The sequence below is a fragment of the Lottia gigantea genome (genome assembly GCF_000327385.1).
Source record: "Lottia gigantea unplaced genomic scaffold LOTGIsca_107, whole genome shotgun sequence".
In the NCBI taxonomy this organism is placed as follows: domain Eukaryota; kingdom Metazoa; phylum Mollusca; class Gastropoda; family Lottiidae; genus Lottia; species Lottia gigantea.
In genome coordinates, this window is record NW_008706931.1 from 640,771 (window position 1) to 659,758 (window position 18,988).

At 32.8% G+C, this 18,988-nt stretch overlaps 2 protein-coding genes across 2 annotated transcripts in view; both read right to left on the minus strand.

The window, feature by feature from the left end:
- LOTGIDRAFT_136520 (hypothetical protein) lies at positions 1 to 4,843 on the minus strand (the record flags this gene model as incomplete). The annotated part of the gene is made up of 6 exons (XM_009046830.1): positions 1 to 257; positions 643 to 821; positions 1,000 to 1,208; positions 1,730 to 1,890; positions 4,370 to 4,499; positions 4,745 to 4,843. Coding segments are annotated over 6 exons (1,035 nt in total), but the record flags the coding sequence as incomplete, so codon positions are not given.
- A 409-nt stretch (positions 4,844 to 5,252) lies between these two features.
- Positions 5,253 to 18,988, minus strand: part of LOTGIDRAFT_237449 (hypothetical protein) — a gene marked incomplete at both ends in the record, with an annotated part of 28,707 nt that continues 14,971 nt past the window's right edge. Inside the window, 2 exons of the mRNA XM_009046831.1 lie at positions 5,253 to 6,032; positions 8,341 to 8,501. Coding sequence (XP_009045079.1) covers positions 5,253 to 6,032; positions 8,341 to 8,501 — 941 coding nt within the window. The remainder of the gene's footprint in view (positions 6,033 to 8,340; positions 8,502 to 18,988) is intronic.

Consider the following 18,988-nt stretch of genomic DNA (forward strand, 5'->3'; position numbering starts at 1 on the left):
TTAAAACGGAAGTTGACTGGAAAGAAACATATTTTCTATAACAGGTGGCGCTCGCACTTCATCTAATTTGAATTCCAACATACGTTGAAGTCCTTCGCGGCTTAAGCTACGGAGTTCTGCGATTTTGCCTAAGATTTTTGAGAAGAAATTTGGCTTCTTTTGAGCTTCACTGTTGTAGGTGCAATGATCCCTTAAACAATCGATTATTTTCATCTGAAGTTCTTCCATTTTATGTGGTTCTTTTAATCCATGGCGTACTGGAAAGATACAAAGGAAAATAATTAAATATCTGATATCAATGACGTCATAAAGGAACCAAACAAACTCTAATGCGAACATATCCGTCATTTTTAGTAGTTATATGATAATATAAGCTACAGACAGAGGTGTTTTGAATAGAGTCAAAAGATAAAGAACTGTACCCTCTAAATTTCCTGACTGCACTCAGACCACTTTTTCAAATGAAATGAAATGAGAGTTTAACGTTTTACTTTTATTTCAGTAATTTAAGGAGAGGCAATGTTGTGCAGTGTGCAATAAGGAATTCTATCAAATCAGCGGCATTAGCTTTCTTATTTTCGATTTCAACTGTCGAGAGTCTTAGCATTGACTTTTTTGTGAAAAGATAATCAAGATACTTACAAGTCACCATAGACAGAGCAGCCATACAGCAATGAGAAGACAGGTCAAGGGTCATACGATGAAGACTGAGTCCAAAGTCCACAATAGAGTTGACCCAATCGCCAAATATACCCAGACATTGTAGCCGATGTAAAACTAAACCATTATCGAATATAATATTATCGTCATTAGCTTGGATTCTGAAATAGAAAAAAAACAATCTTATAGTAAACATCATGGGTGGATACATCCCAGCCTAACGTACAAATGACGCTATTTAAAGATTTCAACGCTCTATCCGTTCGTGCTACCGCTCGTCCTCAAATCGATCCAAGTTAAATGAAAATTTGTCAATTTCGATTTTTAAAAAATACTTACCTATAAGCTGCTCTCAAGACAAAAAGTTCTAAGGTTGCCGATTGGAAAAGCAATTCCTGATCTTCTTTACAAAGGTCTGTAAAACCAGGAACTTTTTCTGCCCAGCTTTTAATGATATCAATGGATTGAATGAGAATGTCGTAAAACATCTTGAAGTTTTCACCAGAAGCAACGGTGCTTGCAGATTCTTCCAGACTTGGTACTCGGAACTATAAATATCAAATTATATTTAATAAGAATGATAAAACTCTTAAATTTTTAGATACATACTGAAAGGAGAAAGAAACGACATGTGGATGTATCATAATATTTTTTTTTCAGATGCTTCTGTAAGGGTAAAGACCGGTCTATCACGATTTATAAAGGATAACGTTTTATTATCACGATATATGCAGAAAAACGTAATATAATCACGATGGAAGCAGAATAACGTAATATTATAACTGCGACGTAGGCCTGCATGTAATTACCTTTTATCATCATGATGTAAAAGGGATAACGTTAGGGCCTATATCACCATGATATAAAGGGATAACGTTATATTACCATGGTATAAATGGATAACGTTATATCACCATGATATAAAGGGATAACGTTATATCACCAAAGATGACGTAATATTATCATGATGCACACAATTCATCCTCTTTTGTATTTATTAATAGAGAATACAAGACGAATATTTTGCACACAAAAGAGCAGACAAAATTTTTTAAATAGAGTTACCTACCTTACTATAGTCTAGATTGGGTAGGTCTGGACAAGTATCAACATGAGCTCGTACCAGGGCAGTGATCAAACTAACTGGTGGGGACGGTGGTGATTCCTGGGGACTTTTTGGTTTAGATGGTAAACGACCTCGTCTTCCTTTCAAATTATCTGATCGTACAACTGGAAAACACAAAATGTAAATGGTTAAAACGTTGTGTACAATATAACTCGGGAGTAGTATACCATATAAACTGATGATGACAATGTAAATAGTTGTGTACTACTCGGGAGTATACATTCATACTATATTTGTACGTGATGGTGATTATGTTAATTGTTGAAACGTTGCGTACACTAAAAATTGTCTACCATGAAATTGTGTTCCGTTATTTAATTACTATTTTTGTAAGGAACTCTTTAATGAGAAGACATGCACATATTCAGTCTATGAAAAAAAAAATTATGGCGGCTTGTTTAGGACTTGATTATTTTTTTTCTTTGGAAAGTGGTAAGAAAAAAAATATATATTGGCCATTTCAAATCTTTGATTACGTCTTAAAATTCTTTTGACGATTAGGATGGGTGGAAATGAAAGTTATACCGAAACGTAAGAAGTACAATAAAATGTGAACAATACGAAATTTTCTGAATTCTTATAAACAATCTGCAAGAATGTCGATTTATTTGTCAAAACACATTTCGTGATTCTTCACAAATGTTGTCTATAGTTATAGCAATGTTTTTGATTTGTCTATAATGCGGGATCATGTACGTTAATATTAAAACCTTCATTTCAACTCAAATAAGCAACATGTCCGTTTATTCTCAATTCCAGCTGAATCCACACAGTAATAATTTCTACTGCATATTTTCTTAAACTGACAATAATTTGGCAAGAGGCAGGAAAAATGATACCACACATGAAATTGTTTCATAAACGCAATAGATGCTGTATTAAATTTCATATCATGATTTGTTAAAGAGCGAAGGAAATGGGTTGGAATTTTATAAGAGGTTCGAGTATTTAATAATATGGGAAAAATTTGAAATTACGACTTAAAGGAAGGCCAGAATTTCTGAACAACAATATTTGGACAATTTTATTTGGCTCATGGCGTTAAATATAAAGATATTATATATGTTATATGGCGCCTATGAAATTTGGTATCCATCATTTTTAAAGAGTTTAGACAACTATTTTGACAATATGGAGGTTTTTGCTCCGGGTTAGTTACGAGATATTTATCGTACAGTTTGAAGATACCGCATTAAAACGGTGATTTGTAAACTGAAACATTTGATAGAGATCAATTTACATTCGAAACAGTCAGTCAAATTTCACATAAAAAATACCTCTAACATAACGAAATACAACTTTTGTATTTTTTGAATTTTATGAAATTCAGTGGTTTCAAAATGTCTATCTGTATCTTTTGAAAAAATTAAAAGTTCCAAAATTCTTAGCAAATGACATAAAAATGATCACGTGACAATGTGGTCAGAAAATTTGAACAATTGCCGTAGATGTCGACTAGAGAACTGGAACAATAGCTTGAAGAAGGATATCGGCCTGCAGTCAGTTGAAAGTGGTACACCAACAAGAAACATCTGTACATAGACAATACTCGACTGAGTTACCCTCAGGTAAGATCTAGAGAGTCTATCTTACGAGTTGCCCTCGGGGAGTCACTCACACGGCAGGTACCCACTTGTACTTATTATTAAGATGATTTCTAATGGTCGCTATCTGGTTACAATAACCATTGTACTTATATCTTAATGCTTCTCGTCGTTATTGTTTGATAGGTTCTTAGATACTGGCCGTTAGCCACGTATATTTATCATAAAACCATTTTTATACGGGAATTCGCGTGGAGGTTTAAGTAAGATAAGTTTCGGCGCCATGTAAGAAACAAATTATCAGAGCAAGCCTGTGAAACTTTACTATTAATTGATAAGCATCACGAAAACGACAAAGGCAAAAAGTACATTTCAAAACACGATATTGAACGAACTCCAAACTTAAATTGGTTTTACATTTTAAAAATTTACTAGAGACAAAGTTTATTTTCGATATGACAATGTAACGTCTTGGAAGCAAGAGTAAAGGATTCTGATGAATGAATGAATGAGCAAAACATTCTGAAGACTGTATCAATGAGTGAATAAACAAATGAATATAAGAAGAATGCAAGAAAATTATAATAAAAATATATCAATGAATGATAAAAAATAACAAATAAATTAAAAGAATGAATTCTGAATGAATGAATGAATGACTACCTGACCGGACTGACTGAATGAATGAGATTATTTTATCTATCGTATCTTTTGACATTTAACAGTGAAACATTAGATAGAAACCAGTGAAGTTGGTAAGTAATATAGGTCAATAAATATTACCTTTGTTTCAATTTACGCCGAAAAAAATGACGATTGTGGGTTCTTATCTCAGTCGGCGGGTGTCAAAATCTGTCGACCTTGAATAAGTCATCTTCCTCATTATTGCAGTCGACCCAGCTGTAAATGGGTACTGATAATCCGGAAAAGATCAAGGATTAGGCCATGGACCAACTGGTCACAGAGAACAAACCTTTAATCCAAATACTGGCCATGGCCTGAATACTAGACGATCACATTCCATGCAAATAGTACTCACCTTCTTTGACCATTCCTACTGCCATACATTTTTGAAATCTGCAGAATTGGCACCGATTCCTTCTTCGTTTATCCACAGGACAGTTTTTATCTGCCAGACAAACATACTTGGCATTCTTCTGAACAGTTCTCTGAAAATGGTAAAGTTATATTCGTGAGCTTTATCCACTTCTTTTACTTATGCTCCACCATGTCACTGATACAAAGAGTTGAATGGGTCTATATTCAATTTGGGTGATAATAGAAATGTACTGACTCATGGGTGGCGTTCCCCCCCCCCCCCACCACAACCTCTACTTGATTTACATATCATATCCTACACATGACCCAAATGTCATAACCTATGTCTTTGTTGAGAATATAAATAAAAACATACCTTGAAGAAACCTTTGCAGCCTTCACAAGTTCTAACACCATAATGTTGGCAAGCAGCATTATCACCACATACAGCACATAGGAGACTTTCTTTCATTGGCTGATCCCGTGGGGGTGAGGATCTGCACGAGCTAGGGGTTGGTGGGGTGGTTGGTGATTGAAGCTGATATTTCTGTCTGTCGAGCCTGGAAGACACAACACGGGCTATCAAGATTGGGAAAAATTATTAGAGATTCAGATGTAGAAGAATATCCGATTACCATACAGGAGGATATTTACACCTACAGTGGTCTACTTTCGATTGGCCACGTTAACAAAATTATAGTCTTCATACATTAAATTTTTGATGAGCCATAAATAAGATTTTCATGTGATTTAATATGGAAAGAAATCATATTTGATTTCGTGATAATAGCAGAGTATGATCAGTAGTCCTATGAGATTCCATAAAAACAAAATGGCTAACATGTCATCAATGTCTTAATCAGATTGAAAGGGAGATAATATACTTACATATCCGGTGTAGGTGGCGTTGGTATCGATAACGACGGTCTTCTCTGTAAATGCTGTGAGGTCATCGGAATACTTAAATCGCCTAGGTACGAGGCAGGCACAGGTCGGTTCGTAAATGAAAAACTAGAATTTGCACAGGACACACTCTGATTTCCGTAGTAAGGAGTAGCGAATCCGGGGAATGGGGGATTATCGGCGGCATAATGGCCGGCGGTGTCGTACGTATGATATACTGATTGTTTGTTATCCATGTCAGTAAATCCCAGATGGGTCTGATTAAATATTTCCTGATTATCATTATAAGGCTGTTTCAAGTAGGACTTTTGATTATCCAAAAACCGATGCTGAAAGAATTCCTGTTCACTGGGAGTAAAACCTTGGAAAGCGTCCTCGTATGACGTCACTGGCGTTCCGTACTTTTCGTGTCCCAAATTCGTATGGTCTTGGTACAGATTGTAGGGTTGCTTTGAAGTCTCGCGTTGTTGTAAGGCAAAGCTTCCTTCAAAACTGTAAGGCTCGTGAAAAGCCGGTGTTTGTGCGTGGTCGGGGGCTTGAAAACTCGTCAAACTTGATTGGCTGCTCTCGTAACCGGAAGCATAATTATCGGAGATGTCCTCATTGGCAAATGACTGGTCTGCTTGGAAGTCCGGAAGTGGAACTGAAAATGAGGCTGAGAAAACGCCTATGTCGGCCATTGTGGTTGGCGGGGTGATATTTCCAGTGTACGCTCCGTAATGATTTCCGCCCATTCCTGGCGCCGCCGACTCGTAATTGGTCTGCAAAATACAAAAGAAATGGATATTAAGAAACTAAGTAATATTGTAAAAATGTTTTAGCTTTGATATTGTATCATTGAGTACGAATATAATGTATTTCCCGACTGGCCAATAATAGCCAATTTATACACCCAATTGTATACTTAATATATTGTAATATATGCATTCATTACAATATCTAGTCACTTATAATGCATTACATTGAATTAAAAAAAAAACAAAAAAAAAAAACACAGGGCCTTATTCTCGAAAAATTAACTTTAAAGCCACATATTTTAACACTAAAAATTGGCCCTATAATATGAAATTGAATTTCGAATGAGCATCGAATATTGCACCTTCACTTGTTAACTAAAGAGGCACTAACTCTCAAAAATGACCTTTTCTCAATAAAGCGCTGTTTTTTGTATTGAATTCAGTTGAAATTGGTTGGTTCATATGAAATATTATATTTTGACTTCCATTAATATTTCAGTTTTGTAAATGTAAGATCAAATTATTTGATATGTGCAAGATAATAATTAATAATTACTGTACATTTTAATTTTATTTTTGATAAGAGAAGAGATAAGCAATATCCCGAATTAATAGACTTCACAGTGCAATATGCACCGCTCGACGTCCACAGCCGATATGAAAGGGTTAATTTACCGAGGGAAAACATTATCAATGGCCACAAACACGAGTCGGTATAATTAGGGTTAAGGACAATAAGAGATGTTGAAATATTATGATTTTTATCTCATTTCGTCCTTTATGATTTTGACATCAACCACGTCATTTCCTTTTCAATACCATCGTCAATTACTCTTGATTCATGGAACGTGGGCACGTGGTGTAACCACACCGACAAATCAACCATATGTCAATCATAATTTGAAGTTATCAGTGGCGCCCCCTACTAGGAAAACGGTTTCTAATAATGTACATTATTGCGATTAATCTGATCGAAAACATGGTTATGGTTGGCTGAATTTAAAAACATTCTATTTTTGCCAATCTGTTCTAGAATGGAGCTATTTCTGGAATGATATTTGTCAAGATCGAGTTTACGCGTGCATTACACGTGCCGACAGTTGAGAATATTAACCATCAAGTGCCAGAACATATGGCTTCAAATTGTCCCCCAATAAATGTCTTGTCAATGGTTTTATGATGAACTTTCAACTTCACTCAATTAAACTGATCACTTTTCACAAATCTTTATAATTGTTCATTTTAAGACCTACTCCTAAATATTTCAAAAAGCATCGTGGTTTACTGTCATGTTACTTGGCAATTAAAGGTATATCGAGGAGTGATTTTCGTCATTCAAAATTTTAGACAGAATACGTCTGTGGAACTTTACCTTTTAAATATCAAAAAATATTAGCAATACTGATTGTTTATTGTTAGTGTTAATTGAAGTCGAAATATTCTATTTAAGGGATGAACACGCTAGCAATAAAGCTTTCGTTTGTTTTGCTGCCTCTAAAATTCCGTTGACTAGAGTAGTTAAGTTTAAGAGTACCTTTCAGAATAATATTTTTCTATAAATGCTTTATGTAATTTTTTCAGTCGGAATAAAAAGCAGTTTTTTACAATTTTTCTTTTCAAAGTATGATGAAAATGCAAAAAATTGACAATCGTTATTAATAGTTTCAGCATATATCTTCGATTTTTTTCGGAAGCAGACATTTCTACCTTAAGAACACAATAAATTCTACAATTGAACACATTTATCAAACATATTGCTATTCAAGTCAATGAGAAACATAAAACATTAATTTTACAAATATGACATTCTTTACACATTTTTGGTCCATTGCAGACAACTTTTTAATTTTATGACAAGCGAAGATTAAAGGAATACTACCCAAATAAAACTTTTTAAAAATAAAACTGAACGTTTAAAATTAAAGACGTTTTACAATAATTACTTGGTGTTTTGGATTTATCGGCGTATAGGGGGATTCTGTTGTATACTTATCTGATACGTCAACTGATTTATCTATACTCTAATTGGCCAAGTTTGGAAATTAAAATTTTTATGTACATTTTAAAAAGGAGAATTTCTTTAAAGTGCATTGCAAACCTAGACCGTAATAAATCAAAGTAAAAACCTTACGCTACTACAATTGAAATTTTTCTTTATTTTTGATCTCTGACATTCTGTCAGGTGTTTGGAAAACAAGGAGCATGTCAGATAAAGATTGTCAGGGAGGACTTGGACATTGCCGAAAGGAACATTAAACCAAGCTGTGCATGTTAAAGATGACTCGACAGTATGAAATAGAAAAACTAGTTCAAAAATTAAAATTGGTCTTACCTGTGATTGTAGGAGCAACATTGGTTTATCGTGAGTGGCTATTGTCCCGCTTGGGGTAGAAATAGAGGATGATGCCTCTTCTGTAGGGTGGGGCTCGAATCCGGCAGGAGACGAGCTAGCTACAGTACTCGAGGTCGATCTCGGTGGATCCGAAGAAAGACCTGAAATTAGAAAAAAATAAGACTTGACTAATGTGAACAAATCCAGCCAGTGATTTCGGGACTCTCAATAATCTAATTAAAAACCGTTTGTCTTTGATTTCAAAACTAACAATCAAAGGACAGTGCTTTCGAGGTATTCACTCTAGAATTCAGACAAACAGAAGAAGAAACAAATAATAAATCAGCTTTATGACAGAAAAAAATATATATTGTCTGTCCAAAAATCCAAAACAATCTTCTAAGAACTGAATAATCAACACAATTCCATATCCAACTCACCGCTTCCTAAATATTCAGAGATTTTGAGAAGTGAAAGTCGTCCGGAAAGGACGAGTGTCGAATTGATAATGACGAGTCGATAATGTGAGGAGGCACTTAAATAATCAGTCAATGATGCTCAGAGAATAAAAGACCCCCTGTTTAAAACCCCTATATGACATTAATCGGAAATTTATAATCCCTACTTCTCCTTCGTGTAACTAATCAAAGCATAATGGTCGTGAGATACCAGAAATAAACTAGATTCTAAACACACTCTTCAACTGGCCGCATGCAGGTGCGATATGACACGTGCTCGCGAGCAAACGATAGTGAAAATTACGGGTTTAACACATGTACGACAAATTAAATTTATTCATCGGGCTAAATATACGAATGCTTTAATTGCTGCCAACAGGAGAAAGGGGTGGATAAAGTGGGGTTATAAAAACTCGTATTACAAATAAACACTAATTGTGAGTAGCCCCTCACTGATCTTTATATAAAGACAGCTTCAATAACTGGCTACAATGTTAAATATTTAACCTGCTGAAACGGACAGTCACAGGGATAACATTTGTGGCCTTAACTATTCATGTTATGCGTTAATGACTTGGAATAGTTCTTTTTTTTATTTTTTTCTATAAAACAAATCACAGACCGAATCGGAACCATTGACAAAATAGAGATAGAAAATTATTTAACCTGTTGAATAGGCAGCACCAAGGATAAAATTTGAGGCCTTAAAAATTCATGTTATGTCGGAATGATTTTTGTGGGATTTTGGTTTGTTTTTTCCTTTTTTTTTTAGCTCTTTAAACTTTTGACAAAGTCTAGGTTGGGACCATTCATAAAGATTAAAAGAAGCTAAATATTTGGCGTAAAACAATCTTCGATAATCTTGAATAAGTTGAATATTTATAAGTAAAAAGTGAATATTATTTAGTAAAAAGTGAATATTATTTAGTAAAAAGCGAATATTATTTAGAAAGTGAATATAATTAAGTAAAAAGTGAATATTATTTAGTAAAAAGTGAATATTATTTAGTAAAAAGTGAATATTATTTAGTAAAAAGTGAATATTATTTAGTAAAAAGTGAATATAATTTAGTAAAAAGTGAATATTATTTATCAAAAGTGAATATTATTTAGTACAAAGGTAGTAGACGCCTCAGTAGGTGGTCGACACACAAGAAATGATAAATTTAAAAAAAGTGGTTTGAAAATGTAACAAACATGCTTTCAAGTAGCTAACACCTGTGATGTAGACTTGACTTTCACATGAAACAAGTACTGAGTTTTAAAACCGACACCGTGTCAACTGTCGGAAGCAATGGTGGGGGTTTACGAGAAACGCTTTATGCGATTGTTGTACAATATTGATACACGGTAAACTATAAGTATCTATGTGAATCCTCTGAAGGTATGACGAGTAAACAAAACACAATATGCATGTACCAAATACACAATACTAACTATGTGAACTCTCCGAAAGGTATGTCCAATTCCCAAACACTTTGTTGCAGAGTCAATTTGAGCTGTTCAATTATTGAATATGGACATCTATTGCTGTAAATCATAATTGTATTTCTGTAGAACGTATAATAACGCAATATTGCATGCTATCCACAAAAAGTAAAATATGTTCCTTAGTCAAACATTTATTGTGAATTTCAAACGGAAATGGATCTTTCTTAAAATTCGCTGAACAGCCCTCAAATTATCTAAAATAATAACAAATTTAGCAAATATTCAATAATTATTGTCAATTATGAATTCCTAATTTCCCCTATAAATTATCCTAATTAATTGGAAATTAATGATTTCCTATCTTAGCTTTGTGTTTAATTGGGTACACTTACAATAATTACCGCCTCTCGCATGTGAATTCCATCCACAAAAATACAACGAAATTCTAGATATTTAGTTTATATATATACAGAATAACTTAAATAAACACTGACTAAATATGAAATTTTCCGGCAAAAAATAACAATAATATTTATATGGGAATAACAGAAAAATAAGAATTGTTATACCCAGACAAAGAAAAATTCTCTTCCAAATTCATAACAATGCTTATGATGTTTATTTTTCTCATAAACACTTTTAGATGCGTTTTTGAATGAATTTATTTTCATTGGTTTAATTTTGATTTATTTACATTCATAAACTTGCATTCAATGTCCGATGAACACAATATGAAAATTTTACGAGATGACATTTTTGGAATTTTCAGTTTGCCTAAATATTCATTTTAATTTAAAATTTTGAAATATTTCAACTGATGGTTTAGAAATTTTTATTTAAAAAGCTAATTTGAAACTTCTAAATATGCAGAATTTGACATTTTCGAAGACAATTATCAAGACGGTCAAAATAAACAAGCAAAATGGCAAAAATGTTTTTTAAATAAAGAATTAAAATTGAAATATTTTTTTCCTTTCGGATAAAAACAAACATATCAAATCTGACACTTAACAAAAAAGAAAGTTCGAAGACTTAATTCTAAAAAAAAATTAATTGCTAATTAAGGATGCAATATTTAACAAATTAAAAATTGGCAAAATTTGACATTTACAATAATATTGAAAGTTTTAAACTTCAAATAAAATCAAAATTTCTTTAAAACAAATTTCAAATTAAAAAAGGAAAATTTCTGAAAAAATCTGATTCCTACCTGAGAAGTTTGCGGTTGTCCCGGGGGGTAAGGTACTATGATAGGGGTGGGGTATAGATGATAAGAGGGCCCGATATTTCATGGTGTTCCAATATAACTCGGATACTTCAAACTCGGGTTAGAGAAATACTATACAATATTACAACCAATCAAATGGTTTGTAGTCAGCTCATGGCGCGTGATGCCAATCCAAGTCTAATCAATGGTGCCTATGAGATCAACTTTTCATAATTCCTAATGCCAAAAAATTGTACAAAAATTGTCAAACCTTATAACGGTATCGATTTTTGCAAATTTGAATTTGTAGCGATACAAAATTTGTTCATATGAAATTCAAAGCATAATATATTCTTTTACATATTCTCAGTTTGTTGAAAAAAATATTATGTGAGAATAGACTTACACACATTATAACAATTATCACGTCAATTTTAAAAACTTGTTTTTTTAAGGAATATTACTAATATAGGCCTACTGTTAATTATGACTTTCAAAAACAAACGTCATCACTTAAAACCAAATGCGCTAATTTGATTATCTAGACTTTGGAGCAAATTATTCCACTTTTAAGTGTTAATCTAATAGTTGGGTCAAGAAAACACATTGATTAACTCCCTTAGAACACAGTTTTTAGTGAAAAAGTTAATTAGAGTCAAAAAATTATCGACGATATTAATGCAATCCGCCATGCAGAAATATTTTAACAAGTTTTCTAGATCATTACTTGTTGCTCTTTAGAATACTAGCCCACAGTTCATGTTGTTAATTTTGTGTCTTTGTGTCTTTAATATAGTTCTGAGAACTTGACATGAAAAAGCGTCTAGTCGTCCAGATGAGACAAGAGACGGAATAAAATAAATTATGATTATTATTATTATTATTATTATTATTATCTTAAAGCCCCGTTCAAACAGAGTTAAAATATGCTTTTCATTTCAAGCATCACTAAACTGTTCAAAATCCTTTCATGTGCTGCAACAATTATATTTTTGAAGTAGGCAATGAATCCAATAAGTCGACAGAAGTCCACAGATAATGGAAAAAAATATCATTAAGGATAGGAGCGACTGTCTTTAATCAGAAAAACGGAAGTAGACAATTATCATTTCATCATCATCATAAGCGGCATGTTGAAACCTCATTAGTAAGAAACTAATCAAAGTTGGGAAAAAAGAAAGAAAAGTAAATCATCTAGATGAATTTGATAATTGTTATCTAAAGAATTTGATCAAATTTTAATTTTCTTCTCTCTCTCAATGGGCTTAGTTTGACATTTCCGTAACGGTAAGATTTCAATCGTAAAAATCAGTAAAGACGTTCAGCATACGTCGAGTATGTTGGCCGGATACGGACGACGAAACGTTGAAAATGTCAAAGGTAAAGATAATGGATAATTTGCTAGATTGGTATTAATTATTTATGATTAAATTGTAGTAAAATTAGACGTTAGAGCGATACGACTGGTCCCAATCCTAACACAACGATACAACGATAAGCATCATTAAACCTCCAAATGGCTAAAAACAATTCATATCGTTTCCGGTCTCTTGGGAGCCATGTTCAAACCAAGTCTCGTAATATAACGCGTGTTCTCACGTTCTATTTTTCCGTTCCACTCGTGTACCTCGTTTTTCATGACAAAGATTTATGTATATAAATTGTCGCGCTATAAAAATAAAGTTTTCTTGAAATATCACATTATGCCATATGTTAGGGCACTGGTCACCATTCTATGTTTCAAATTAAGGACTGTAAACATGGCTGCGTTGATGCTCGTCGACGGGGATTTAAAAACGTGGCGATAACGTCGTGCGATTAACTTTATTGTCGTCATTAATATCAGAACACTTGCAATGATTTTACTTTATCAAATGACTAATCTTTCAGAATATCAACAATTTTTGGAGCAATTCAGCAGAATCTATCGATAAATGGAAGAATGGAATAGCCACTCCTCATTATTTTTTTCGCACAGTTTTGACGCGAAAAAAATAAATAAAAAAAAATTGCCAGTTTTTGATTAACTATACATATTTCGTGACGTCACGAAACCCATACTAGTCATTTATAATTAAAAATACAGACCATCGAATTCGGTGACGCCACAAAACCATGCAATATCAGTTATTCTATCACTCAAAACTAACCAATACAGAACATCAGATTTGATGACATCACAAATTCCAAATCAAAGTTTCTTAAAGGTATCATGAATGAAATCCTCAACCCGACCTACAAAAAAATTAGGTGTGATACGGGTTCACCTAGATTGTGAATGGAATAAAACTAATTTGTATATTTGATGTATAACGAGACAGGGAGAAAGTGAAATAGATCTGGTCAAAATCAACATGAAAACCTCTTTAAATTCACCATGTTAAACAATTACCTGTTTCTTTCACGGCGGTTTAAATTCAATTCTTCGGCTAATGTTTCCAATTTTATCAAGTATCTTTGGATACATTCGAGTTGGCATGTCGTTAAGAAAATTTAAAATGACCTAAAATAAATTTCACAGACAAATACTGAACGTTTTTTCATTCTCGCTTTTTTGTGTGTTTTTCTTCTTTCTTTCGCTTTCTTTCTTTCATTCATTGTTTGTGTCTTTTCTATGAATGAATTGGATTCAGCTGACTAGACGATTTTTCTCCGAGAAATTATCAATGAATTCTCGAACCATTCAATATAAGGTTTGTAATTGAAGGAAATGATTCACACTTGAAGTAAAATTTGTAACAGCGACAAATCTGTGTTCCATGTGAAGCTTGCTGTCATTGACCGATTTACCGCAGAAATGTTTGGCAAGCTTTAAAGCTTATAACGAGGTAATTTTTTCAAATTTCCTTGCATACGATTGGCTGTTTTACTTAAAATTTTGTAACTTCCAAAAGTTTTGTAGATATATTTTATAAATATTCCAGATACACCCTTGCACATCCGGAAATAGAACACAGACCACAACAAAACCTCAATATATTGAATACCAACTGAATAATAACACGAGGTCAACGGCGAGAAAAACGTAATTTCCGGACTTTACAGCACTACAAAATCTCCGAAAAACAAAGAAAAACCTGAGAAAGAGATACAATTTTCACTAGATAACGTATACAGTTGTAGCGGCCGAGAGATTGTGAAGTCTAAATGAAATAAAAGCTCGACTTGTGCTTATAAGTGGTCCCAAATATCACGATCTATAGCCTGACATTTTGTCACCTTTTGTAAAAGTCTGAGAATGCCAACGAACCCGTTGATTGTATGAGGTTTTAGAATACTGGATGAACAAGAAATAGGAATCGTTTTCCGTGCTGCAAATACCACCCTGACATTTACTGGCCATCGTATTAAGACAACACGGATCTCGTCTAATCGCATCAGAAAAGCCTTTGACCACAACCTGTGTACCAAGTTGAACCACTTCAACAACCTCAAGAGCTACCAGATGACCGGAAGTGACCATTGATAAGCAAGATGAGACGTTAACCGATTCCAGAATTTGGGAAATTTGTAAATTTGAAAGGAATTTGAAGCCGAGTTCTACGACTAGAGGGAATAACTAGAATATAATTCGCTTTATATTTTTGTCTGACTCATATGTCAAGTAAACTATATATTGTTATAATATTCACCCGAATAACTTGAAGTTATAAATAATGTAAAGGTGTTATTTGAATAAATTACTAGTATTATATATCAAGCATTATGTTATATTATCAATATATTTTTTTTATACTTTTTGGTACACATTGTTCTTTTGCAATATTATATACTTATGTATTATACTTATCATACTATGTTAATTAACGTTATCCGATAACAATATGTTTAATATCTTCATGGAAATGTTTATAATTATTATTCAAATATTAATTGATATTTGAATAAATTAGTGAAATATAATTTTGTCCTGCACAACCAATTTTATTTTCAGAAATTATTTGATTAAAATAAACAAGAAAATGAATTAATTAAAACTTTTTATATTATATTAGTAAATTGATTTTGATTTTATAAGAATAACAAATAATATAAACATAACAAAGATCCAATAACAATTGTTATTTTTTATTTATTTTTTATTTTGTTTTATTAATTAAGAAGTTTGTTTTGCTTTCCATCAATCAAAAAATTTCAAAATTAATAAATGAAAGATTATGAAACAATAATTTGAAAAAAAAAAAAATTTTTTTTGTAGGTATGTTAATCACATGGTTTTTAATATCATAATAAATTGAATAAACAAAAAATATTAAGTAACAAAGCTCGTTATAATTTGTTATTTATATCAATTAAAAAACAAATAAACAAAATAATAGACCAATAACAAGTTTGTAAACAGGAAACCATAACTCTGTTGTTGTTTGATATAATAACCGTATTGATTTCTGCCTTGGGAAAATATTTTCATGGAGGCTGAAAAGGTATTCCGGCGATTTACAAGTGACGTAAGCAGAAGAGCCCTGACGTCAATGGCAGCATGAAGCTAGACCAGAGGCCATTCTGTTATCACCGCGCTCGCCACAAATGAGGCCAGAATGTCATGAGTATTATGCCAAGAAGCTTGTAATGTCTATACCCAAGAATGTTATCAGAATTGCTTTCTGATTTTTTTTATGGTCGTCTCGGTTTTTTTCTCGCCTTCCATATTCTGAGTCTACGTGTAATTGTCTCATTAGTTTCGTATTTCAATTGTGCTGTGAAATCTAGCCAATGAGAAAAAGGTTCAGCGCCATCTGGAAGATAGCAGCATCAAGATCAACATATCTGTTTCCCGCCATTCTATAATTTTAATGACCGCTATCAGCCGCCATATTTGATATACGAGCGCCCCCTTCTGTAGACAAAACTAAGGTCGGTTTGTTTGTAGATTGGCAAGTTTTATTAGCTTGAAGGTGATCTTATTTGTCAATTTTATCTTGCTGGAGTCGAGATAAGGTCTGTGAGGTGTCCCGACATGCACCTTTACCGTGTTTTCCACGCCACCCTATGTCAGAGGTGATATCTTTATTTAACCATTGTAGTGTCACATTCGACTCATTTCGGCTAATTTTAACCCCTGTTACTTACACGCAATTAAGATCTGTAAAAATTATTTTAGTAACAATGTTGTAGAGTAAAATTCAAAAGTTTTAGTTGTATAACAAGAATCACATATGTCTAACTGAAAATTGGAATTGATGCTCTCATTGTCCCCGATATAAGGAAACCTCTTTACAATTTTTTGAATAGACCAGATAACGAAATGCATATATCATGAAACGAAAAAAATATTTAATTGTAACATGACGTGAAACATTACGGTGTGTATACAAATTTTGTACGATGCCCAATGGTACATAGACAGTTAAAAGATAAAGGAAATTGCTATCAGTTGTTGGCCAGCTGGGAAGGGTGTCCGGTGTACATCTCGTCTGCCTTCTGGAGGGTAAAGTCTTCAATATTTTCTAACGAATCGATTAATTTCAATTGTATCATTCCGTTTGACATCGTTTCAAAGAGCAAAAAGAAAATTCTCGCAGATAACGAGATATTGTGAGATGTTACGAGATAACATTTGTTTAGAAATGATGATAACCTTTGACCACTTGATGTAAGTAAATGATATTAATTTGCAATAACCTTCTGTGTATTTTACCCCCTTAAAACTAATGAAGGTTGTTTTTAAAACTAAGTGGCTATGTGGCTGAATTATGCCTAAAAAACTAATGAAGCCTTAACTAATTTGACCTATGGCTGAATAAGATCAATAGAATAAGCTCAAATGTTAAAAGAATAAATACTTAAAAAGAAGAACTAATATAACAAGATAAAAACAAAGAACAAATAAGACAAGTCTGAAAAGGCAAAGCGTTAAACGCATGCTTTTCCAAGAACCAATATGACAACTTATGAGTCCATGAGCTAATAGGACAACAACTCGTCCATGAGCTAATAGGACAAATAATAAGTCAAAGAACTAATTGGACAACTAAAAGGTAAGGAACTAATAGGACAGATAGGAACTAATAGCACAACTAAGAATTAATATGACATGACATGACTGAAAAGGCTGATATGCCATAGCAGGTGCTTCCTATGGTAGATCCGGATTTGGATTTCAACCACATTATACTAATTAGCAAGTAATATAATCACACGTATCTGCAATTATAATTGATTTTAAAAAAATACCAAAAAGTTGAAACCTTAATCCCTATAATCCACAGGAAAAAAATATTATTAATAGTGCACCAATTATAACGATCAGGAACTAGTAACTCTCTTCAAATCCGGTTTAAAATTAATAAAAAAAAATACCTGATCGTGGTCAAAAATAACAGTGTACAACCGATATTGCACCTAGTGAGCAAACTAAACTTAAGTCAAACGTAGTAGCTAAGTCGTAGCTTACACAACACGGAACTAAACTAAGTTGTGAATTTATCTCCTACCATCATTGTAACGTCTTTGTTTCTAATATTCTTCACATTAGCTTGTTTAAAACCTCTTATTGTTATCGCTAAGCCCCGTTTCAATAGTCGGCACACCGTTTAGGTCACATTTTTACAACTTGGTTTGGTTAGACTTAAATCCTATATCTCTATCCGTCTGTATTTAACCGTTAAAAACAAATTTATCTTTTTTTCAAAAAAACACAATGCCTAATTGTTATCCAAGAATTACAATACAAGAATATTTTTTTAACTACACATAAAAAAATAATTGCATATTTGCATGTATATTGTACCATTTTTATACAATGCAATTAACATAAAAATATATTTAAAAACGTATGCAAATATGTTTCAACAACTTTCTTGACGAAATGAAAATTTAAGATTTAGTTTTGAAAAAAAAACATTATTTGATACAATAAATTCAAAAATAAAAATTCAGTAAAAGTTGCATTAAAATGACCGTAACATAATTACCATAATAACATAATCATCACAATAACATAATTACCAAAAGAACATAATTACCGACTACATAATATAAGTTGCATACATTATGCATGAAATTAATACATATACAACGCCATGTCTCTTTAAAAACAATAATAAAACTTTCTCACACTGGAACCTACCTGAAACGTTGTTGGCAGTGTGTCTGATAGTCTTAGTGTAAGGACATAAGTACATCCCCGTCCACACAAAGTTTAAGTAAAGTTCCTTATAGGGGAAAGATTGGTTTTACTACATCTTCACCGAGTTTTAAAACAGAGTATAAATTAATGAATAAGTCTAAGGTATATCTAAACTAGGTAAACGCTGCTACGACAGTCATCCGAGTAAAAAACATTACACACCAAATTTTCTCCTCTATGTTTACTTTTTCTTAATTAAAAATCGTCCACGAGTTGTAGCTAGCCAGCCAGCCAGTCAGAAAGAGTCAGAGGTAAAGAAGCGATCGAAAGATTTTTGGGAGGAAAGTTGAAATAAAACGACATAGACTAACGAACATGCTTTCAACCATTTCTCGAAGTAGGGTGAAAAAATTGGTCTCTTGTAGTTAAAGCTCACAGCTTCGTACTGACGTTTATTCATTTACCTTGAAAAACACCATGTAA